The sequence below is a fragment of the Lutra lutra genome, chromosome 17 (assembly GCF_902655055.1).
Source record: "Lutra lutra chromosome 17, mLutLut1.2, whole genome shotgun sequence".
In the NCBI taxonomy this organism is placed as follows: Eukaryota; Metazoa; Chordata; class Mammalia; order Carnivora; family Mustelidae; genus Lutra; species Lutra lutra.
The window spans coordinates 56746963-56769652 of NC_062294.1; the positions used below are offsets into that span (position 1 = coordinate 56746963).

General features: G+C 59.2%; 2 protein-coding genes across 6 annotated transcripts; both read right to left on the bottom strand.

The window, feature by feature from the left end:
* Positions 1-129: 129 nt before the first annotated feature.
* TMC4 (transmembrane channel like 4) lies at positions 130-11226 on the bottom strand. The gene is made up of 15 exons (XM_047710330.1): positions 11090-11226; positions 10399-10612; positions 8895-9040; positions 8362-8594; positions 8157-8278; positions 4084-4231; positions 3218-3385; positions 2828-2991; positions 2447-2573; positions 2075-2172; positions 1601-1784; positions 1181-1311; positions 930-1085; positions 493-571; positions 130-395 (listed from the first exon to the last, which is right to left on the bottom strand). Exons 1-15 carry the CDS (start codon positions 11151-11153, stop codon positions 327-329), a joined length of 2103 nt encoding a protein of 700 aa, XP_047566286.1. The 5' UTR covers positions 11154-11226; the 3' UTR covers positions 130-326.
* A 193-nt stretch (positions 11227-11419) lies between these two features.
* MBOAT7 (membrane bound O-acyltransferase domain containing 7) lies at positions 11420-22594 on the bottom strand. 5 transcript variants are annotated; one of them, XM_047710363.1, is made up of 9 exons: positions 22345-22594; positions 21771-21823; positions 21570-21648; positions 21344-21473; positions 20674-20800; positions 19314-19473; positions 16688-17048; positions 14637-14813; positions 11420-12443 (listed from the first exon to the last, which is right to left on the bottom strand). In XM_047710363.1, the coding sequence occupies exons 3-9, from the start codon at positions 21643-21645 to the stop codon at positions 12056-12058; spliced, it is 1419 nt and encodes a 472-aa protein (XP_047566319.1). In that variant the 5' UTR covers positions 21646-21648; positions 21771-21823; positions 22345-22594; the 3' UTR covers positions 11420-12055. The 5 variants fall into 5 exon arrangements, with proteins under 5 accessions (XP_047566319.1, XP_047566320.1, XP_047566317.1 ...); XM_047710364.1 differs by lacking the exon at positions 21771-21823 and having other exon boundaries at positions 22403-22594; XM_047710361.1 differs by lacking the exon at positions 21771-21823 and having other exon boundaries at positions 22345-22593.
* Positions 22595-22690: the final 96 nt, after the last annotated feature.

Sequence of the window (22690 nt, forward strand, 5' to 3'; positions counted from 1 at the left end):
CGAAGCTACCGGACACGGCAGCTGATTGGCTGGCATGCGCGTCCGGTCCTCTCGAGGCTTCTACATTTGATTGGCCTGTGTCCTGCTCTTCACCCGCCCCCCAGCGCGAGCCTCAGGATGCAAGTTACGAGAAGCGCTCTGCAGCCTGAGCTGCCTTTATTGATGCAAGAAGGAGGTTTGCCGGAGAGTGAGGGACTTGGCAGGGTGGGGGAGCTCCACGGCCCCGGAAATCTCCGAATTCCAGGGCTGTGAGGGCTTGGGGTCTTGTCCAGTTCTCCCCTCTTAGAGACGACGTGCCGGAGACTTAAAAAGGGAGGCTGGGGAGGTTAGAGAGCCCCTCTGGCCGAGCTCAGGGTCACGGCGCGCTGTGCCAGGAAGACCTTATTCCGCGCCTCCTGAGTAAAGGGTAAAGAGAAGTAGAGGTGAGACAGACCTTCCCCCCTACTTCTTTCCATAACCAGGACCTCTTCCCACGAACCCAGTCTGGCTCACCGTCTCTATCTGGCGTTTGAGCTCAGAGATGAGACGTCCATAAGAGTTAGCCAAGGCCAAGGTATATGCCATCAGGATGCTAGAGGAGACAAATGGAAGCCAGAACGCTCTTGGAGTATCTTCAAGGTAATGGCTCCTTAGAAACCAGGGATCCGGACCCCCAGCCCCACCTCCCTCAGACCCAGGAGACCCTGGTCCCCCAGCTCCCTCCTCCTCCCTCAGACCCAGGAGTCTGCACCCCCCAGCTCCCTCCTCCCTCAGACCCAGGAGTGTGGAACCCCCAGTTCCCTCCTCCCACAGACCCAGGAGTCCAGGCCCCCCAGCTCCCTTCTCCCTCAGACCCAGGAGTCCAGGACCCAGCCCCCTCCTCCCTTGGAAACAGGCAGTGGGGCCCCCAGGGCACACAAACTCAAACCCAGGAGTCTGGGCTCCCTCACCTGGAGATTAACAGAAGAGGCACAGCAAAAGCCTGGGTCCCCAGGAAAAAGAGAAAGTCCTGGACGGTCTGCGGCAGGGTGTAAATAGACTCAGGGATGTGGGCCCAGATGGACGACTGCCCTCGGAATGGACCGCACAGCTTGGAAGGTGGGATCCTGAAGAGCGCAGAGACAGGCAGTGTTCAAGGATGGCGGCGATTCAGAATCCTGGATGAGGGTGGAAGGGGCGGGGGCAGGCGCCTCACACTTACAGGAAAAGGCTATAAAGCACGGGAACAGCGGAGATGGCCAGACCCAGGAGAAGGACCAAGGGGAAAAAGAAATTCACTGTGGAAGCCCGAAAAGTGCGGGAGGCCGGAGAGCAGGTGGAGAAAAGGGCGAACTGTAGCAAGAAGGAGACACAGGACTGTGAGTCCTAGCCTGTCCTTTTTAATCACCCAGGAGTCCTGGCCCCTTCTCAGTCAGGAACCACAAGGCTCTAGTCTTTTGCTGCCATCAGACCCGGGAGTCTGGGTCTCCTCTTCCCTTGGACGGACAAGACGCCCTAAACTCCTTCTCCCACATCTAGGAGTCTGTCCTCCAGACCCCTCCTCTAATAGTTGGGGATCTAGTAGTTGGGGACCGTTGCTTCCATCCTCCTCCAGGACCCAGGAATCCACCACACTCCTCACCTTCTTCAAATAGAAAAGTAGCAGGAACTTGGCCGTGTTGAGCAGAGGTAGTAAAGGGCAGAAAAAACTCCCTACCCAGACCACCGTCTGCGCGTAGATGAGCCCGAGCACCTCGTCGGGCACCTGGAACTCCTGGGTTCCCACCACACGACCCAGCGCCCCGGGACAGAGGCCGCAGAGCAGTCTGGGGGCGGGGCAGGGCGGGGCCGAGTCAGAGGCCTGGTGGCCCGCATTGCCCCGCCTCCGCCGTCCCGCCCACCAATCGGAAGTCAAGATATCGAATAGGCGTGGAGCTTTCAAAGTCCTGGAGTGGATATGTCCAGAGGTCGACGCCAGAGGGCTAGAGGTAGGGGCGGGGGCAGAGGGAAGTAACTAGGTAATGGGGGGAGGGGTCTGCGGGCATAGGGCAAAGAGACGGAGCAGAGGCGGGGCTAGCAAAGGGAGGTGGGGCACTGTGAGGGGCGGGGCTCTCACTTCCGAGGAAACTGGATGAGCAGCATGACAGCCAGGCCAGTCAGCAGATCAAAGAGCAGGAGTTTGTACATCTCCTGCCCCAGCCGAGTCTCCCAGCACTGAGGAAGGAAGTCATGGGTCAGGAAGACCTCAGGACCCTGGCACCTGGAGGCGCAAGCATCCAGGTCTCCAAATCACAAGCGTGTGAGATCCTAACAATCCTTTCTCTGGGGCGGGGGCGGGGGGGCCTCAGTATTTTTGTTTTGTTTTTGTTTTTACCATCTGTACCCTTGTCCTCAATGGGAGGGTGTTCTAGCACCTTAAACTCCTCCTTCCTCTCAAACCTGGAGTCTGGGCCCTCAGAGACCCAGGATTCGAGGCCCCTCTCCTCACCGGTAGTTCCTTGTAATTGTAGCCACAGGTTTTGCACTCCTCAGCCTCAGCCTTGCCCTGGCAAGTGATCTGATTCCAGAGAGAGAAGAGCAGAACTAGCAGGGAGGCCAGGCGGAGAAACACGGTCCTGGCAAGGGGAAGGGAAAAGGAATCAGCACTGACCAGTGCTCACCCAAAACCCGCTGCCCGCAACAGTGTGGAACACACGGTTCTCCCCACTTCACAGATGAAGAAACCTAAGCTCTGTGAACAAGAATCGGGATTTGAATCCAGATCTCACTGGGTCCAGAATTCTGGGGATTTCCGTGCCATATGTACTAGAGCCAGTGTCCTTCAGGCCAGCCCTGCCATCATCCCCAGCACACCCCCAAAGGCTAGAACCTGAGCAGGATAAAAACAATCTGGCGGCTCCTGGTGTAGCCCTCCAGTGGGGCAATGAGCTTGAACACAGGTGGCAGCAAGAAGTTGACCCCAGAGATGAAGATGGATGGAAGGTAATCCACCCCAAGCTTGAGCAGTGGCATCTCCTGGACAAGGGGCATCTCCTGGGAGAGAGGGACCAAGCAAAGAGACCCTAGGGTTCTGGTCCTTCAGAACCTTGCTGAACATCCTCCCCCAGCCTCTTCCTCCAGCATCCCAAAGTCCAAGGTCCAAACGTACACCCCCATCCCTCTTCCTAAGATCCCAGGAATTATAGACTTCAGTCCCTTTTAATCTTGGAAATGTAAGTGCTGGAACCACAGGACCCTTCTCCCCCAGGACCCTCCACACCTGCAGATCCACAGTGGCCCCTGTAGCCCAGTAGACTCCATAGAAGGCTGCTCCCAGGAGTGCAATCACCAGCAGATTGAGCAGGATGCGCACAGACCACACCCGGGCTTGCTGGCCCAGGGTCCGCACCGCAGCCTGGCGCTGCACCACAGCTTCCTCCAGCTCCACCTGAGGCCAGGAAAGATGTCCATTTGGGCTCAATTACCCCAGGCCCTACAGAGGCCTTCTGTCAACCTGAACTGATACAGCAACACCCCTCTAAGGAGTTCTACAATCCTTGTCCCAGTGCCTCCTTGGTCCTCTAGGGGACAATTTAGATCTCCCGGCCCCGCCCCTCCACAGCCCGCCTCCAGCACCCCACACCACAGGCCACGCCCCAGCACTCCACACCCCGCCCCCTCAAGGCCCCACCCAGTATCCCTAAGCCCCGCCCCCTGAAGGCTGAGCTAGCGCTCCACATCCTGTCCTCCCACGCACCGCCCCCTGCGGCCTCGCCCAGCACAAGCCCCGCCCCCTGAGGCCTGGACCTGTGCTCCGTATCCTGCCCCCCTCACTCCCCGCGCCCTGAGGCCCCGCCCAGCAAGCATGCCCTGTACGGAATTCCAGTTCTATCAAGCTCCTTCTGGCCACGCCTATCTCTTCGCCTGCACGGAGGAGCTTCCGGCCCCGCCCCTTCCCCCTCAACCGCCCCCCCGCCGCCGCTCGCTTTTTCCTAGACCCTTTGTCATCAGGTATCCCTATTGCCGTCTTACGTCCCAAGGCCCGCCTCCTTACAAGAAAGCTCCACCCGGCGCCCTGAGCCCCGCCCACGTTCTTGGCCCCGCCCCCTCTCCCTACCTGTTTGCACACCCCATCCCTAAGCGCACCTGCAACTCGTAGAGGATGCTGCGCTGGCGCAGCCGCGCGTGCACATCCCCACAGAGGCCGAAGTCCCAGGCGGTGAACACCCGGTGGCTGAAGCTGGTCAGAGCCCCTGACTCGGCCAACAGCGTCTGTTTGAGTCCTGACACGGAGCTAAGGGAGGGGAGAGCCAGGAGACGGGGTGTGGAGGGTCAGCCCTTCGCAGGGGTGCGGGGGCACCCCTCTCATGGGACTCACGGGGAAATGAACCCGAGGAACTTGAGCGTTGGGTGAGCTGCCACCTAGCAGAGAAAGAGTCAGAGACCAAGAGAGAGAGAGATTCAGGGGTCGACTCGGGAAGACAGACACCCAGCAGATAGCGACAGAGCTCCAGAGAAAGGTGCGCAGGGACCCAGAATGAGAAAGACAAAGACCTTGGGGAGAGACACATTTAGAAGGGAGGCTGAGAGCCCAAAGGGGGTAGGATTCAGAGAAAGGGGGACAGTAAAACGAAGGCAAGAGGTCTAGAGAGAGGGGTCAGGGAAGTCTAGAGAAGGGGGTGGAGGAGGAAGGCCCAGAGAAAGGAGGGGAGATCTCCAAGGGGTGGGGCAAAGACCCAGGGAGGGGACAGAGAAGCAGAGAGAGGGGAAAACATGGAGAAAAGTGGGCCAAGAGGCTCAACGCCCGGGTGCAAGCCCCCGGCCTCTCCCGAGTGGACAATTACAGATGCCTGCTCCCTGGTCTTTGATTCCACCTGTGCCCTCTTAAATCCATTCTGTTTCTGCGCCAGTGGAACCTTCTTTTTATTCAGATTAGACGGTCCTGCCCTTTAAAAACTATTTCACAGCTTCTCCTTGTCCTTGAAAGTTAGGCTCCTTCATAGCACAGCCAGCCAGCACGCACCTGATCTCGACCCCACCTACTTCCTGAAACTCAAATCCTGTCCCTGCACCTTCTCCTCCTCCTGGCCTTTCATAGCTCAGAACACTCCAAACCTCTTCTCACCACAGGGCCTTTGCACGTGTAGTTCATGCTGCCTGGAATGCCCAGGTCTTAGTTGCTCACCTGGATGGTTCCTTCTCTTTCTGGTCTCTACCTACGGGTCACCTCTTCAGTCCTTCAGACTGTTCCATTTAATGAGGGTCCGCACGCTTTCTCTACCCCAGGGGGTGGTAAACTACAGCATCAGATTTTGTAAATAAAGTTTTATTGGAACACAACTGCGTTCGCTCATATCCTCCCGTTGATTTTCTATATAGTACTGCTCCCGAACGGACATCACTGACTTGCTTTTTAACATAAAAGTTGCTTTCTATATCTCTCTCCGTTCATCTCTGCTCCTGGGTGGTGAGGTGTACCCAGGTAGGGGGACCTCCATCTGATGTCCCAGGCCTGGCATCAGGAGACACTCCACTTTTTCTAAGTCCTTGGTTTCCTTCTTGACCACAGTCCCGCCCCTGGAGGAACTCCCAGTCTTGCTCGAATGCTAGTGTGTCCCAGATCTGTGCCTCCAGTCCGGACCTGTCTCCAGAACCCATGTGTGTGACCGCCTACTCACCAGTCCCTTGGTTTGTCCAAAGGCCACTTCGGAATCAACCCACCAAAGCCACACTCCCCGCCGACGCGGCTCTCTCTACAGCTCTCCCCTTCGAGGCGGCTGCAACGCTGCCCTTCCAGGTGCGCGGGCTCAACACCGGTGGGTCCTCACTTCCCACCCTCTCCGTGCCCCACCTCCAAGCAGTAGGGAACCCTCTGGGCGCTACTCAGCATATATCCAGAGTCTCCCTTTTATACGAAGGACAGAACAGACGGAAGCGGTCCATGGTGTGAACAGAAAGGATGGGGGGGGAGGATTCAGGGGGAAATGCGGCAACCTGAGGTCTTGAGGGGCCTTCTGGAGGCTGGTCAGGTATTATTTCTTGATATGGATGGTCACATACCAACCTCTGTTCTTGGGTTTCTGCATTTTTCTGGATATGTGAGATACTTTTTAAATGGAAAAAAAAAAAACCATACACAGACAACTAATATTTGACAAGGGAGCCCACACACTCAGTGGGAGGGGAGGACAGCCTTCAACAAATGCTGAGGAAACTGGGCAGCCACATGCAGAAGAATGAAACTGCGCTTCCGCTTACACCACTCACAAAAAATAACTTGGAACGGATTAAACACCTCAACGTAAGACCTAAAGCTGAAAAAAGTCCTAGAAACAGAAATGATGGAAGACCTCCTTGACCTCTGCCTTGGGGGCGATCTTTTGGACAGGACACCGAGAGCGCAAGCAACAAAAGCAGACAGGGGCAAGCGGGGCGACCCCACGCATCAGATTCTCTGTGCAGCAAGGGAAACAATGCACAGAGTGAATACGAATGTGCCTGGGGAACAGGAGAAAATCTTTGCCAGTCCTGACAGTGGGGTTAATAGAAAAAAAACATTGAAAAAGAACACAATATCCAACAGCAAAAACAATTTTTCAAGGGGCCGAGAAACTGACTAGACATTTTTCTGCAAACATCTAGAAGGTCAACGGGTGCTTGAGTAAGTGTTCATCATCACTGGTCAGCAGGGACGTGCCCATCAAACCCCAATGAGCGATCCCCTCCCACCTGTCGGGATGGCTCTCATCAAGAAGGCAAGACATAACACATGTTGGTGAGGACGTGGAGAGCAGGGAACCCTCGTGCACTGCTGGGAACGTAAACTGGTGCGTCCCTGTGGAAAACAGTATGGAGGTCTCCCTCCCCGCCCAAAAAATAATTAAAAATAGAGCTGCCATATCGCCCAGCAATCCCCCTTTTGGGTATGTATCCAAGGTTAATGAAAAGAGGATCTCAAAGAGACATCTGCACCCCCACATTCAAGATATGGGGGTAGTCAAGATACGGAAACGACCTGATGTCCCCTGTCTCCCAAAGCTGGCTAGAGATGGAGGCAATCATGTTGCAATATATAAATGTATCAGTTCAACACTTTGTACGCCTTAAGCTTACACAATATTATTTCTGTCCATTGTAACTCAAGAAAGCTGGGAGAGGGGAGTAGAAATTCAATTTTTTTTTAAAAAAAGAAGAAAAATCCAAAATCAGCCACTGCCACCACCCTGCTCCAAGCCGCCACCGTCTCCTGCCTGGATTGCAATACCTTGTAACGATTCCACCTGCCACGGGCTTGTCCATCCCTTACCCGCTTCCCTCCCTTCTTCCCTTCTAGCTTCTCCTTCTCCCTCCCTCCCTCTCTCTTCCACAGAGCCAGAAAGGAAGAATCCTTTATAAAACCTAAATCAGATCAGGGTGATCTTCTGCTCAAGGACCTGCAGGGAGTCCCATCTCCCTCCAAAAGCCTCTAAATCCTTTCCAGACAGCAGGTGCATCTCCACTGGCTCACCCCACCCCCTCTGCCCTGGGCCCACCGGCTGCCCAGGGCGCCCTCCAGCACACCACCCTGCTCCTGCCTTGCTCTGGCTGTGCCCTCTGCCTGCAATGCTCTCTGCCCGGGTATTTACTTGACCGATCCCTCTCCCTCTCAACGGCTTTGTTTAGAGTTCTTGTCTCAATGAGGCGGCCCTGGGCACCTAATAAGACAGCAGCCCGCCTCACCTGCTGCGTCCAGAGCCCTGATCACCTGCTAACACGCCCCGTCACTGACTCATGTATGGATGGCTGCTTATCACCTGTCTCCAGCTCGTAGACTGTCAGCTCCCCCGAGGCAGGACTCATTCAGGTTTGTTTGTCCTGTTTTGCCCACTGTCTAGAACACTGGCCGGCACATAGTAGGGGCTCAAAACGTATTTCTTGTGGGAATGAACAAACCACCCCAGTTTGTTTCCCATAGAGCACTCGCCCCTCCAGAAAAGAGGTGGTCACTTTGCTCGGCTACTATCTTACCTTCCCCTCCTAACCCCTAAGCCCCAGGAAGGAGAAACAGCCCATCGTTGTCCCTGGTCTTTAGCATGTATGAAGCATTTTTAAGTGTGATTTCAAGTCCAACTGAGAGAAAGGGATCACAGAGCAAGACTCTAGATCCTTGGGGAGGGGTCTTCTCCCAGCACTAGTCTCTCCCCAGCTCCCTGAGGTCCCAGGGGGCCGGTGTTACTGACCGACGGAGGATGAGCAGCAGGTCCAGGAGGCCAATGACAAAGACAGAGCACAGGTAGGTGACTGCCAGGTGTGGGCGGGGTGGGTAGAACCCATAGAAGAGAGGAGACCATTCTAGAAAACCCTGCAAAGGGAAAGTGCACCATGCAGTTGGGCGATCAGAACTGGGGGGCCCTAAGGCTCAGAGGGGCTCTCCCAGGGACGCACCTCTCCTGAGAGCAGGTTGAAGAGATGGGTGGGGAAGGTGACCAGGCCTTGGGGGTTGGGGTCGTAGAAGCCGCAGGGTGAGGAGGCGTTAGGGCTTGGGGGGCCCGGGGGAGTCCCTTCCAGCCAGGTGGGAAGCAACACCATGCAGGCCTTAAGTATGGACGCCAGCAGGTTGAGAAGCAGCAGGAAACGCAGCAGGGAGAAGTAGGACTCCGTGCCCGCACCAAACTGGCCTGCAGGGGGAGCCAGAGAGGCCTGGGGCTCCTTCCTGAGTCGGGAGTCTGGGGCCTCCTTCCTCAGACTGGGGCATCCAGGCCCCCAGCCCCTCCTCCCTCAGACCCGGGAGTCCAGACCCCAGCCCCCTCCTCCTCCACACCCAGGAGTCCAGACCCCCAGCTCTTTCTCCTTCAGACCCAGAGTCCAGGAGCCCAGCCCCTCCTCCCTCAGACCTGGGAGTCCAGGCCCCCAGCCCCTCCTCCCTCAGACCCGGGAGTGGGACCCGCCCCAAGACACCAGCCTCAACCCCACTGCACCCCCGATTCTCTTCAGCGTCCACGCCCAGGGTTGCAAGGTGTGCAGGCCCGCTTTCATCTTCTCCTTGGACCGCCGAAGCAACAGGGCCCACTGCTCGCCTCTGGAGCCCGATCTCTGAGCCCCCTGGTCCTTGGCATGGCTCTGCCTGGTAGGGAAACAGATTCAGAGCAGAATAGGAAGGGCCCAGCAGCCCCAGCTGGACACCACCCAAGCGTAGCAACAAGACAAGAGCGGGACCAGGAAGTCAATGGCAGCATATCGGTGACTGGGGATACTCTGGGCCAACAGGAAGAGGCACAGAAGCCCGGCAGGGTACTCAGACCGCAGGGATCCCCGCACAGAGCTCCGGGCAAGCACGCAGCCTGCCCTGTGGGGACGCACTCGCCGGTGGCAAAGCGCCACAGGAAAGCGAGAGCTCGTCCTAGAAGTCTGGGAGGGGACACTGTGGGGAGAAAGGGGGTCATACGGGGCACGTGGGGTGCCTCTGGGTCCCATGGAGGTGTCTCTTGCCCTCCGTGGAGTCTGCCTGGGAGCTCACCATGGGAACTCTCTCAGTGTATACACAATGCCTCGTACACTTTTCTGTAGGCAAACGTCATAAAGGAAAAGTAAAAAGGGAAAGAAAAAAGGAAGGTGTGACTCTGTGATTTATAAATATATATCTGGTTTCTGTCCCTGGCCCTGGCAAACCCTTGGGATGCCCTAAGTGATGCGAAAAATGGGTCTTTTGTAAAATAAGTGAGGTGTTTTTGGACCCCAACTAAGAGTGGGGGCTGGTTGCTAGGGGAACCTCTCCCGCAGCTGCAGGGAGAGAAGCAGGGCTGGGTGGTGCGTCCCGTCACTAGTGGCCAAAGATTTCACCAAGCATGGCTTGTGACAAAACCGCCCTAGACCCCCAGAACGATGGGGTTCGGAGAACAATTTCCAGACACACGACCCCATTCTCAGAAGGGCTTCGCACCTGCTTCTTAGGTTCTGCTGTTTCTGGGAACACATGGTACCCCACAGGTATCCCCCACTTGCCCGAAGTTCCAGTGCCTTCTTGTTTCAGGAAAGACGCACAGGACTCTGCTCTATGCCGAGCAGGTTTACGAAAGGTTTGCTAGGACACTGTGCTTGGGATAGCGGGGGGCACCTGTCAGTGTTGACCTAGCCGCCAGCACGTTCATTGTTCCCCAGCCCAGTGAATCGTGCAGACCGGGGAGGGAAAGGAGGACGAGTCCGGAGGCAGAGAAAGACTTACTGTAGAGAAGGAAACACAAAGAGCAGATTTCAGGCCCAGGGAGAAAGAGCCTGAGCAGAGACCGAGACCGTGAACCCGGCCGAGGGAAGAGTCCCAGCGTCAGGGAGACTGGACTCCTTGGAGTCAGAGAAGCAGAGACATGGGCATGGGCGAAAGATGCCAAGAGAAGCAGGGGAGTCGGACGACCCAGTGAGGAGACACAGCGCCAGCAAGCCCGAGGACGGCCCTCACCTGGCTGGGAGGTGGGACAGGAGACTCACCTGTGTGCCCGGCGGGCCTGCAGGGGCCAGGGCAGTTCCCGGGAGGGGAGGGGCTCCTCCAGCTCCTTTTGGGCGGCTTCTGCGATGGCCTGGATGTTCCTGTCTCCATCTTCTTCCTCCTCCTCCGATGCCCCCCACGGCAGAACCCCAGGGCCTCGGTACCGAAGGGTAGCGGCACTGGGGAGCTCATTCAGCACAGAAGAGAGGGATGGGCCTGGGGCAGGACAGCAGGGGCTGGGAGGGCGCAGGAGTCCCAGCTTCCGCTCCCTCCTTCCTCAGACCAATAGTCCAGACCCCCAGCACCTCCTCCCTCAGACCCTGGAGTCCAGGCCCCCAGCCCCTCCTCCCTCAGACCCGGGAGTCTGGGCCTCATGCCCCGCAAGCACCCAAATGTGGGCCCTCTAGGCCCCTACTATCTCAGGACTGAGAAGCCCACTCTTCAGCTTCTTTTTAAAGCTTACTCAGTTTTTGAACTTGGCCCCCTCCCTTGAGACTGGAGTCTGCACCTCCAGAATCCTCCCCAGAACTCAGGAGCCCCATCCCCTGGTTCCCCTCTCCCTCAAAACTACCAGGAATCGAAATCCCTCCCCCTTTTGCCCTCTGAACCCTGGAGTTCCGGCCTCCCTTCTCTGCCTCCCTCAGGATTTCCACCAGCCCCTGGGGCTGGGTCCCCCGACCCCCACTCCCGCACCTGCTCTGGCCCCCCGGGGTGCCGGCCACCCTCCAGAGGAGCCCCAGGCCTCCGGTTCCCACATCGGGCGCTCTTCCACGGCCCCAGGTGAAACTGCTTCCGTCTCCAGCGGCCAGCCGGGCGGGGACTGCCCCAGGGAAGGCAAGGACTGGGGCAGGTCCGTACCTGGCCACCAGGTGGCTGGGGGCGGGGAGTACCATCAGGACGGCTGCTCCGGAAGGTCCCCTGGGAACGGAAACCCCCTGATGCCGGTGTCTCCTGGGAGCGGAGCCTATCACCCTGCATCCGGGGGAGCCCCGCACCTATGACCACCCCCAGACACACATACGGTCTTTGTGAGACATTTTATTGGGGGGAGGTTCACACATTCCGACCTTATTCTAGGCCAGAGAATGACAAGAGGGTGACAGGAGTGCTGGGACCCTGAGGTGGCTCAGATAGAAGCTGCAAGAACCATGTCCAAAGGCCGGCTCCTCGGTGCCTCAGTTTCCCCGTTATGAAATGAGAGGGTAATGTTCCCTTCCAGACCTGAAACACTGTTCCGTGAACGTGCGGCAAAAGCCTGGGGAGAGAGGGTGGCTCTCCCAGAAGCTGCCCTGCAGCCGGCGCCCCGGAAAGGGGAATCCGTCAGGGAAACCCCATGGCCCCGGGGGTCCCTGCTGGGGGCGCTGCGGGGAGGGCAGCGCGCTCTGGACAAGGGGAGATGCTCCTCTGGACAACACCTTGACTTTCCAGGAGGGATGACAGCTTCCTGAGCCCTCAGGGCAGACGGCAGGGGAAGACCCCCGCCCTGCTGCATCGGAGGCGGGGGGGCCCGAGCTGAGGAACGGGAATCCTCTCCAGGCCCCCAGCCAAATTCAGCGCTTTCTGGGAAAGGAGACAGCAGCCTGGTTCACGGAATTCCCAGCCAAAAGCTTGGTGGCCGGACTGACGCGCAAAGGGAGTGCGGTGGTGGCTGACTCCTGCCTACTCCTCCCGGAGCTTTTCCGGGGCAAGGCTGCCGGCCGGGGGCGCCGTCTTCCTCCGGCTGGGGCCGCCCCCGCCCAGAGCCAGCCCCAGCCCCAGCGCGACCGCGGCCAGGACGTGCACGCAGAAGTAGACGGAGGCCCAGTACCGAAGGGTGTCTCCCAGGGACAGCAGCACAAAGCCCATGCACATGTAGTCGTAGGCGCGCATCTTCAGGAACCAGTGCACCCAGTCCCAGGCCTTCTGGCCCCCGGGGCTCAGCCGCCCCCGCAGGGCTGACTCCAGCCTGCCCTCGGCAGCCAGGCACAGCGGGATGGTCAGGAAGCTTAGGTAGTAGCCAGGGTGGAGGCCGTGCCAGTAGGCGCTCAGCAGCATGGTCCAGGCGCTCCTGGGGGAGAGGTTGCCACTCAGGACCTGGGATCCCAGCCCCAGCCCCTCCTCCCTCAGACCCAGGAGTCCAGACCCCAGCCCCCTCCTCCCTCAGACCCAGGAGTCACTACTCTCTAGAGCTTCAGGAACCCAGTTAATCCTCTCAGCACATCTTTCCTTAAGACCCATGAACCTGAGCCCCCAGCCACTTCCTTTTGGGAATCAGTGTAATTTCCAATTCAGGAAGACTCAGAAATCTCCAACCACGTTCCCCTCTTTTTATGGACCCAAACATGCTCTCCATTGACGACCCACAAATTCAGGCTCTGGTCCCACTTCCACGGAAGACGGAGAAATGAGAGCAGGCTGTGCCACGGACTGTGATCTGGGCTGGGGAAGGGGGCTCTTCCTTGTCTGCGGGTCTATAAAAAGGGGAGCTTTCTTCCTGTTGTGCTGATTTCCCTAGCGGGTTCCTCGCAGTGTGTAGCGCAGCCTGGTTTATACTAATTCATGAACACAACTTTCTTTCTTTTCTACCTGTGGTGGAGAAAGAGCCCTATGGGTTGGGAGCATTTAGGTGAGGGTCCCCAACAGGGGGAAGCAGGGCAGTGGGTTGCACATGAATGGGCGCTGGGCACCTTAGCTCTGGGCTTCGGTCCTACTGCCCCCCCCCCCCCCCCCCGCAACTGTCTGGCCGCTCCTCTGTGCAGTGACCACTCTCCAAAGAATAACACTCCCCCCACCCCTTCCCCCTTTCCGGTCTCCCTCCAATGGCTCCAGCTGGCTTTCACTTCCGCCCTCCAAACTGCTGCTCAAGGTTCCGGAGACTTCCTCCTCCCATCCTGCTCAACCCCCGCCTCCGTTGTACATCATCTGATACAAGAGATCCTCCCTCCGCCTTGCAACACTTGGCTCACTTGGCTCCCACTTTCATGACTGTCTTCCTAGCTCACTGGCTGTGACTTCGCCGGCTCCTCCTCGTCCCTGGTCCATACCAGGATTTCTCCATCTCCACACTGTGGACATTTGGGGCCTGGAAGGATGATTCTGTGCTATAGGTGGGCTGTCCTGTGCCTCCCAGGCTGGAGCAGCATCTTGGGCCTCTAACCCCTGGCTGCCAGCAGCCCCTCCCAGCAGTGCCCCCCCGGACTGTGGGATGACGGCTCCCAGCTGAAAACCTCTAATGCAAACACTGGGCATTGTCCCGATGCTCGGCCCCAGAGCTTTCAGTATCGCCACCACCTGAGGACACTGGAGTGACCACTTCTTACCCCGACCTTCTCCTGCAGGTCTTCAGTGTCATCCATCAAATGCCCCATCCAGTAACCCTGGCTGAACGTGACCGTCACCCTGGGCTCGGTGACCCCAGACCCACTGGGCTCCCTCACCTGTTCCGCTCCTGCACCCACCTCCCGCCAGATCTCCCCACTCCTAGACTGGCCCTTCTGGGCCCTCAGTCCCCCACAGCCAGCACCCGGCGGGACGCTGCCGCCTCCTCCTCCCCACACCCATCATAAGCCCGGCTCTGAGCGGAGCCTGGGGCGATGAGCAACCACTTCCAGCGGAGACGTGTCAGCCGCGCCCCCAGCAGCCTCATCTGCCGGCTCTGGGAAGACGGAGGGATGCCGGCGGGCTGGATCACCTCGCTGGGCCTCCATGTCCTCCCAAGTCCTGTGTCCTCAGGCTGCGAATAGCACAATGGCCACACTCGGCTCCCACCGGAGAAATACCAGATGAGTGACGAGAAAAAGCTAAGATGCGGTGACCACTCACCTAGCGGGCCCCACAGTGAGGACACGGCACACTTGACCGCGTTTCGCCCTCACCGTGAACTATGTAGCTGGTAACAGCATTCCCCCCATTCAAGAGTTGGAACAAACACAGGTCCGCTAACTCAGTAAGCTTTCTCTGGAGCTGGCGGGGCCAGGATTCCAGAGTCTGGCCAGAGTCCACAGGATTCAGTACGCTGCTTCTGTCGAAGGAGGCCGCCTTTACAGAGGTGGAAACTGAGGCCCAGGGAGGGGGAGCGGTCTAGCCCCAGAGCAACGCGAAGCCACGGCAGGGCAGCAGCCTCAAGAAACTACAACTCCCATGATCCTCAGGGGCGGCGGCCTGCAGGGAAGCCGCGGGTAGCCCCACGCGCTGCCTGCAGGAAGCTGTAGTTCCGTGTTTTCCGGGGGTGGGGGGGGGGGCGGTGTCCCTGCCAGCTCACCTGAGGACGTAGGAGCGGGCGGGCGCGCTCTTGTAGATATACTGCGCCAGCCACCACTGCACCGTCATGTTCCAGTACCGCATGCCATCCCGCACCCGCACGCAGAAGTCCGTGCCGTAGCAGTCGATGTTGCGGATGGTCTCATAGTCGTACTCCAGCGAAGCCGCCTTCTCCGGACTGGGGGGGTGGAGGGTGAGGGTGGGGGACAGACATGCAGCTCAGCCAGGCCCCCTCCCGACGCTGGCTCCTGTCCCAGCCCCGGCCGCTCAGGAGGGGATCCTGGCCAGGGAAGAGCTCTGGCTGCCACGTGTGCTAGGGCAACAGGGGAGGGTAGCTCAGCGGGAGCCTTTTTGGGGAGGGAGGACGGGTGGGGGCGGGAGGGGGGCACAGTTCACCGACAGCGGGATCCTCCTCCTCTTGGTAAGGGGGCTGCAGCAGCAACAAAGGCCTGGAGGGGCTGTAGTTGCTAAGCTACGGGTCCTTAGCAACCTGGCCCTTCACTGCTCTAGATGCTAGGGAAAGGCCATTCCTGAGCAGCCAAGCTCACTACATTCCCAGGGGCCTCCAGGTGTGGTCCCTTCTAAGTGGTCCAGATGCTGTGATTGCTAGGGAAGGAGCATCCCTAACAAGGAGAGGGTTTGTGGTTGCTAGGGAGATGTTCTAGACCCACGTGACACCTGGCCGGGCTCTGTTGCTAGGGAAAGGGCATTCCTTAGCAACAAGGCCTGGGATGTTTAGAAACGCTTCCAGAAAGGGCCTTTCGTGGCTCTTGGTCCCTATGACTCTTGAAGAAGTGTCATCTCCAGCAAAACAGTGGTTCCTGAGTCCCTGGTGCCAACAACCCCAGCAGTAGTGAACATCCATCCCACCCCCACTGGAACCGCTGGTGGCTTCTGATAATGGGATGGGAGCCATCTACTGAGAGCAGGGCCCAGCATATTTAGAAGAGCCTCCAATTCCTGCTTGACTTTTTTCTGGGAGACACCCTCTCTAGTGACCAGAGGTCCACCCATGGTTACTAGGGCAGTGGCTTAAATTTGTGTGGGGGTGCTGCTTCCCCCCTAATGGAATGGCTGTCCATGACAACTAGGGGATGGCCCAACCCGAGCAAGGAGGAATTCATAATTTACATCAATGGGCTGCTCCCCGTAGCCCTAGCCCCAGGCAGAAGGCCACCCCTGGTTGCCAAGAACAGTGGGGCGGTCCATTCCCTGTTGCTGGGAGCACCATTTCCCTAGCAACGTAGGTGCAACACTTCCTTAGCAACAAGATGCCCCTAATTACTGGCAGTGGGGTGGGAGGAGGGTGTAACATTGTTAACCAGGTCAATTCATCATTACCGCGGTATGTCCTGGGCAACGGTAGGAAAGCGACCTGCGGTGGTTAGGAGTATCACCCACCACCCCCGCTAGAGGGCAGCACGGTCAGGGATGCCATTTCCCTAGAAAGTGCAGGCTGCCAGGGCATCCCATGGTTGAGGGGAAGGGGAGCAGGGTTCTAGCAGCCAAGGGCAGTCTGGGGGGTGGGGGTGGGGGTAAGCCAGTCCTGGGGCAGGAAGGGGAAGGCCACGGTTGCTAGGGAACCGCTTCCCTAGCAAAGAGGGGCAGGCCAGTTGCTAGGGAACCACTGCCCTAGCAACAAAGAGTGGGCCCAGCCCAGCCCAAAGATGGTATCCCAAGTAACCAGAACAACAGAGTTACTGGGGTGACACTTCCATGGCGACAGAGGGGAGGCACATGGTCTCTGAGAAGCCACCTTCCTTCTCCTGACAACAGACAGCAGTCCACCATCCCGAGGGGACAAGCAGTAGCACAAGGGGCAGCGGGAGGTCCCGGGAGTGCTGCTCCCCAGGAGAGGTGCTGCTCCCCAGGAGAGGGGCAGCTCCCTAGGCCAGGGGCAGGTGGGTTGTGGTGGCCAAGGGTGACACTGCACTGACAACAGGTGGTGACCCAGCCCCCCTACTCCCCCGCTCTCCTCCGTGCTAGGGGCAGGGCCAGTTTGTGCTGATGGGGCCTGCCGGGTCTGGGGAGGCCTCCCTCCCGCTGCCTGACCTGCTGGGGGGTGGGCATTGGAGGGTGGGGCCGCCCCCGGCCCGGGCTTTGGCGGCCACGGGGTAGGCCCCGAAGCCAGCGGCAATGCAGCCGCACTCCGCGGCAATCCAGGCCACGTAGAAGCGCATGCGGAAGGCGAAGAAGACGGGGACCATGTAGAAGAGGCGGGCGGGCAGCGGGCGGGCGTAGAAGGCATCCTCGCGCACGGCCTCCAGCGGGAAGAGGTGCGAGGACAGCAGGAAGAGCAGCCCGAAGAGCGGGGCCGGCCAGGCGCGGCGCAGGAGGGGCCGCAGGCTGGGCACGGCCCCGGGGAAAGGCTGCTCCAGCCAGTCCAGGTACGTGCGGTAGCGGAAGAACGGGCCTGTGGCGGGAGGGAGGGAGGGGGCAGCTGGTCAGACGCTTGGGGTCTGGAGGTTGGGGGCCTGAGACTGGGGAGCTGGGGTGGGGAGGGGAGGAAGCAGAGACTGGTGAAGGGGCCAGAGACTGCGAACTGGATGGGAGGGGGGGAGAAGCAGACTTGTGGAGGGGGCAGCTGGTCAGAGACTCCTAGGGCCGGGAGGGGGCTGCAGCTCAGGGTCTGGAAGCCCAGAGGGTGGGGGATGGGTATGAAACCTGGAACGAGGGGAGGGAGACTGAAAGGGACAAGAAGCCAGTGAGTTGGGAGGCTCCTGATCTTGGGGGTCCTGAGTTCCAGCCCCACATTGGGTGCTGGGTGTGGAGGTGACTTAAAAATACAATCTTAGGAGTCCCTGGGTGGCTCAGGTCATGGTCCCAAGGGTCCTGGGATTGAGCCCCACAGCGGGTGCTCTGCTCCGCGGGGAGCCTGCTTCTCTCTCTCTGCCTGCCTCTCTGCTTACTTGTGATCTCTGTCTGTCAAATAAATAAATAAATAAAATCTTAAAAAAAAAAAATCTTAAGGGGCTCTGGGTGGCTCAGTTGTTGGGCGTCTGCCTTCAGCTCCGGGTCATGATTCCAGGGTCCTGGGATCGAGCCCCATAGCGGGCTCCCTGCTCAGCGGGAAGCCTGCTTCTCCCTCTCCTGCTCCCCCTGCTTGTATTCCCTCTCTCGCTGTCTCCCCGCCAAATAAATAAAATTAAAAAAAAAAAAATACAATCTTAAGTGTGGTGTGTATACATAAAGGAATATTATTCGGCCAATAAAAAGAATGAAATCCGGCTGTTCACAACGACGTAGATGGAATTAGAGAGTACGATGCTCCGTGAGTAAGTCAGAGAAAGACAAACACTACGGGACGTCACTCATATGTGGACTTTAGGAAACAGAACAGAGGAACCCAGAGGAAGGGGAGAAAAAGAGAGGGAAGCAACCCATAAGAGACTCTTAATGATAGAGAACAAACTGAGGGCTGATGGGGGGACGTGGGCAGGGAATGGGCTGGATGGGGGATGGGCATTAAGGAGGGCATTTGAGAGGAGCACTGAATTCTCCAGAAACCAATACGACACTATATGTTAACTAACAAGAATTTAAATAAAACTTGGAAGGAGAGAGAAATTAAAAATATAAAATAAAATCTTAAGAGAAAGAAAGAAACCAAAAAGGGACAGTTCACGGGACTCAAAGAGAAAGAGGACAGCCAGATCGAGAGGAACAAAGACCTGGAGAAGGGATGCTATGGAGACAGGAAGATGGGGATGGACAAGCCAGACCCCGAGGGTGGGGGTGGGAGGCAGCTGTGCGTGAGGCAGGGGGTCGAGCAGTGCTTCTGGGGAAGAAGAGGCTAGTGGGGGAAGTCAGAGGCCTGCAGGGGCGAGGCGCCCGGCCTTACAGACACTGAGGACTGGGAGCTCTGTTCAAAGACCTAGGAAACCACCACAGGCTGCAAAGTGCTGGAATCCGGTTTCCCTTGCCCTCCCACCACCCCAAGCAGGGCAGGGACCACAGGGGTCACTGATGGAGAGGAAACAGTTGTAGACCCGGCCAGGGGAGGGGGCAGTGGAATGGACAGAAGTGACAGCCTCCCAGGTCACACAAGGCCAGAGAGAGTAGGATCCCATTCATAAATGATCAGAATGGGCAAGTCTACAGAGACAGGAGGCTGACTGGTGGTGTCCACGGACTGGGGGCAGATGCAGGCTGGAAGGATGATGGCGGCAGGGCCCGCGGTCCCCTTGTGGGGTGACACAACTGTCCTACAATGACGTGGCAGTGGCGGCTGGACCCCCAACTCCAATGAGCGAGCTAATGGCATGTCGTTTCAGTGGGTGAACATGCCCATTACAGCTCAGTAGTCACAGCTGCCATTGAAAAGAGAACCTTCTGGAAGGTCAACACGAGTGAAAAACATTCCGAGGCACAAGTGGGAGCATAACGGGAATAGTTGTCCCCCGGGTGGCACTAACAGCGCGGCTGTGTGGACCTTTTCGCTTCATCCCGTGTCCCCCCAAGAAGCCGGGAGCCATCACTGAGGCTGAGAACAGTCTGTGTCTGCTCTGGAGAACAGTGGGAGAGGCTGAGCTAGACCCACGCCTCAACGCTCGCCGTCAGAGGAGCAGACACTGGAGCGGAGGCAGGGACACCGGACGGGCACCAAACCCGGGGAGGGGAGCGGAGACAGAGGGTGACGAGGGGCAGGGGACAGGCCTGGGGGCGCAGGCACACTCACCTGTCATGATTCCCACGTAGCAGTAGCTGTAGCTGAGCGTCTCCATCAGGGAGGGAACGTCGGGCAGGAGCCCCAGGCCGGGCCCCTTGCTGAAGCCGGAGGCCATTTCCTTCCTCTGGGCCAAGTGCAGGTCCTGCACGTCACTGGCCAGACTCACCAGCTGGGGGAAGGGGCGTGGGCGGGGTCAGACAGACCCCGGGACTTCCTCACCGCCCCCTCCCGCAGCAGCAGAGGGGTGCTGCGGTCAGCGTGCCCCTGGGAGCTGAGCGGGGAGCTGAGGTCCATTCCCGCCGGCAGCGGGCTTCCGGAGTCCGCAGTGGCAGTGTAGCGGCTTCTCGCCAGCGGGTGTCCCCCACCCTCCCTCCTTGGCCTCTCCCCCTCTGTGCTCCCTTTTCTGGGTTTTTCTGCAGCCCATGCTTTGGTATCACCCATGCTCTCGGGATCTCCGAACTGTACCCCCAGACTGGGCTCCTCCCTCCAACCCCCAAACCCATCTCGGGGCCTCTGGCCATTGACAAACCTAGACCTCTGTGGTTCCTCAAACTTCACGCACCCAGAGGGGAACACGGGGTCACCCACTCCCCAGAGCAGGTCCTTTTCTGGCCTGTCTCCTCGGCAACCGCACGAGCAGCCACTTAACTGCTCGGGCCAGAAACCTTCCTTCCTCTCCAAATCTAACCCCGTGGGTCTCGGAGTCTGTCGCTTTTGGGTTGCTCCCTACCCCCATCCCTGGGGCTGAATGCGTGTGGCCTGCCCGCCCCCCACACCGGCCTGCTCCCTTCCACAAGCTGCTCCGACATCCCGAAAGGTTCTCCCTCCAACTCTTGGCTAACCGACTCCGGCCTGTCCTCGCCTTCCCGTGGAGAAGGCAGGACGCGGGCGAGACCTGGTTCGCGAGCCCAGCACGCGGCCGCTCCTGACTTTTCAGTGTCCGGTGGGACCGGGGGATCCGCTCTCACCCGTCTTCCCTGGTGACCGAGAGCCAGACCCAGGCGTCCTGCTTTTGTACCCTTAGGTAAGTGCCTTCTCTCCCAAGCTGTTTCTCCTACTTCGCTAAATGGCTCGCAACCAACATGCAGTCCTCGAGAGCACGAGCGTCGGGGAAGCACTCAGCCTCCGGGAAGCACACAGCGGCTGTGCTAGGAGGGTGGGGGGCAGGGGGCGGGAATGTGCTTCTCTACCCCAGAGCATAGCTGGGAGGTGAGGGCCTGCCCCAGAGCACAAGAGAGGTGAAGTCCCACCCCTGGGGTGTGTGGGAGATGAAAGCCCGCCTCCCTTGCTCCCCGGGGAGTGGGCGGGAGGGGGAGGTGAGGAAGGGGAGATCCCCGGGCACAAAGGGAGGGCTGGAGGGGAGTCTGACCTTCAGGGTGAGCAGCAGCTGGACGGCATTGGTGAAGGGCGTGGGAGTGGGCAGGCCCAGCAGGCTGAGAGCGCGGAAGAACAGGAGGTAGGAGAAGGTCCAGGCGAGGGCGAGGGCGTGGCAGGAGCTGGGGCAAAGGCAGAAGGCCGGCGGTGCTGGGTACAGAGCCCTCGCCTAGGCCTCCCCCAGATTCCAGCTACAGATCCTCCCCCACCTCCCACAGAAAATGGGGGAGGGACCGTGGAAGAAAGGGCACAGCCACACAGAAACGCACCACGACAGAGAAGAGAATGAGGAGGGCTCAAGAGAGGCTTTCGGGTGAAAACCCTCCAGTCCTCCATTTTTTCTGCGAGAGGCAAGAAAAAGGAGGGAGAGAGACATGATAGAAACACGAATGGTAGCAGGGCCTACACAAGTCCTCCTTTCTCCTGAATACATGAACTGGATCTCAGGGACCAGGTGAGACACACAGGGACGAGACCCAGAAGAGGCAGGAGAGGAAGAAAAACAGACGCACCCACACAGAGAATTCAGAGATAAACAAGAGACACCCAGAGACAAAGGCAGAAAGGGAGACATACCCAAAGAGGATAACAGGTTGCTTCCTCCTCCCCCTCCGCTCCCCCCTCCTGTTTCCCCCCTCCCCAAACCCTCCCCACCGAATCCTCACCAGGGTTGGGCCTGAATGAGGGCCCAGGTCCCAAGGATGGTGACCAGAGAATGCAAAGTGTGGGGGCCACAGGTGAACAAGGTGAGCCCCAGGCCCACGGCTGCTGCCCCCCATCTCTTCAGCCCGGGTCCTGCAGAGAGAAGGGACAGCATAAGCCTGGAACCTTCCAGGGAGTCCCCTGCCTGCCCCCCCCCCCATTTTCCACTAGGGAGGGAACCTGACTCACCAGCTTTCTTAAAGAGGAAGCCGATGGGGATGGAGATAAGAAGAACCACTAGATAAGTCCACTCTTCAGGCGACATGGTCTGGGGGAGGGGCAGAGATTCACGGTGAGAACCCAGGAGTCCGGGCCTTCACCCCTCCCCCTCGGAGGATTCAGGAATTCACTCTCCCTAGTCCCCGGCTGTCGAGGATCATGGAGTCCCACCCTAGCTCCTCTCCTCTGCGAAGAGGGGAATCCGGACCTCCAGAACCTTCCTCCCTTGAAGATAAAGAAATCCATCCCCAGCCCCGCTTTTCTGAGAACCCAAGCCACCAGTTCTCTTTTCCTGGAATCCAGACCTCTCAGCCCCTCTGCGATCGGAGAAATCAAAGCTACTCCCCCCTCACTGAAGACCCAAAGATTCAGACATCGCCTTCTGAGAACCCAGCAACAACCCTTGTCCCGGGCCCTTCCCGTGGAGAGCCCAGGATTCCAGAGCTCCCCGTCTCCTCCTCCGAGGATCCAGGGACCCGGCGGGCCTCCCTCTGCGGGAACCCAGGCTCCGGCCTCCACCTGCTCCGGAGCTGCAGACGCTTCTCCCACCCAAAGCCCGGAGGTCGCCCCCTCCAGCTCCTCCCCAGCTCCCCCCCAGCTCAGGTCAGACCTCCCCGGCAGAGCCACAGGCGGTTACGCCACTCCCCGCTCGGCCGCGCTCTCGGTGCCACGCCCGCCCCGGTCGGCCCGCGGGTCCGCAGCCACCCCCCAACCCGGCCCCCGAAGCGGCCCCGCCCCGGCCCACCTGGGCCCGGCTCCGCGCCGCTCGCCGGGCGGGAGGCGGCCGAGCAGTCCCGGCTCACGGGCGCCCAGGCTCCGGCCACGCCTCCCCCGTCCAGCGCGCGCCGCTCCGTCGCGGTCCCGCCCGGGCCGGGTGCGCGGCTCCGTCAGGCTGCGGGCCAGGTAGGGAAGCGGCGGGCTCGGAGCGCCGGAGAGGACCACTCCGCCGCAGCACCTGGACCGCACGGCAACCGAGCCAGGAGCACGTAAAGAGGCGGAGCCTCGGGCTTGCCCGAAGGAGGGCCCCGAAGCTTCGGGAGGAGGCGGGGCTTCCGCTTCGGGTTCCTTTGGCCACAATCGGCGACAGTTTG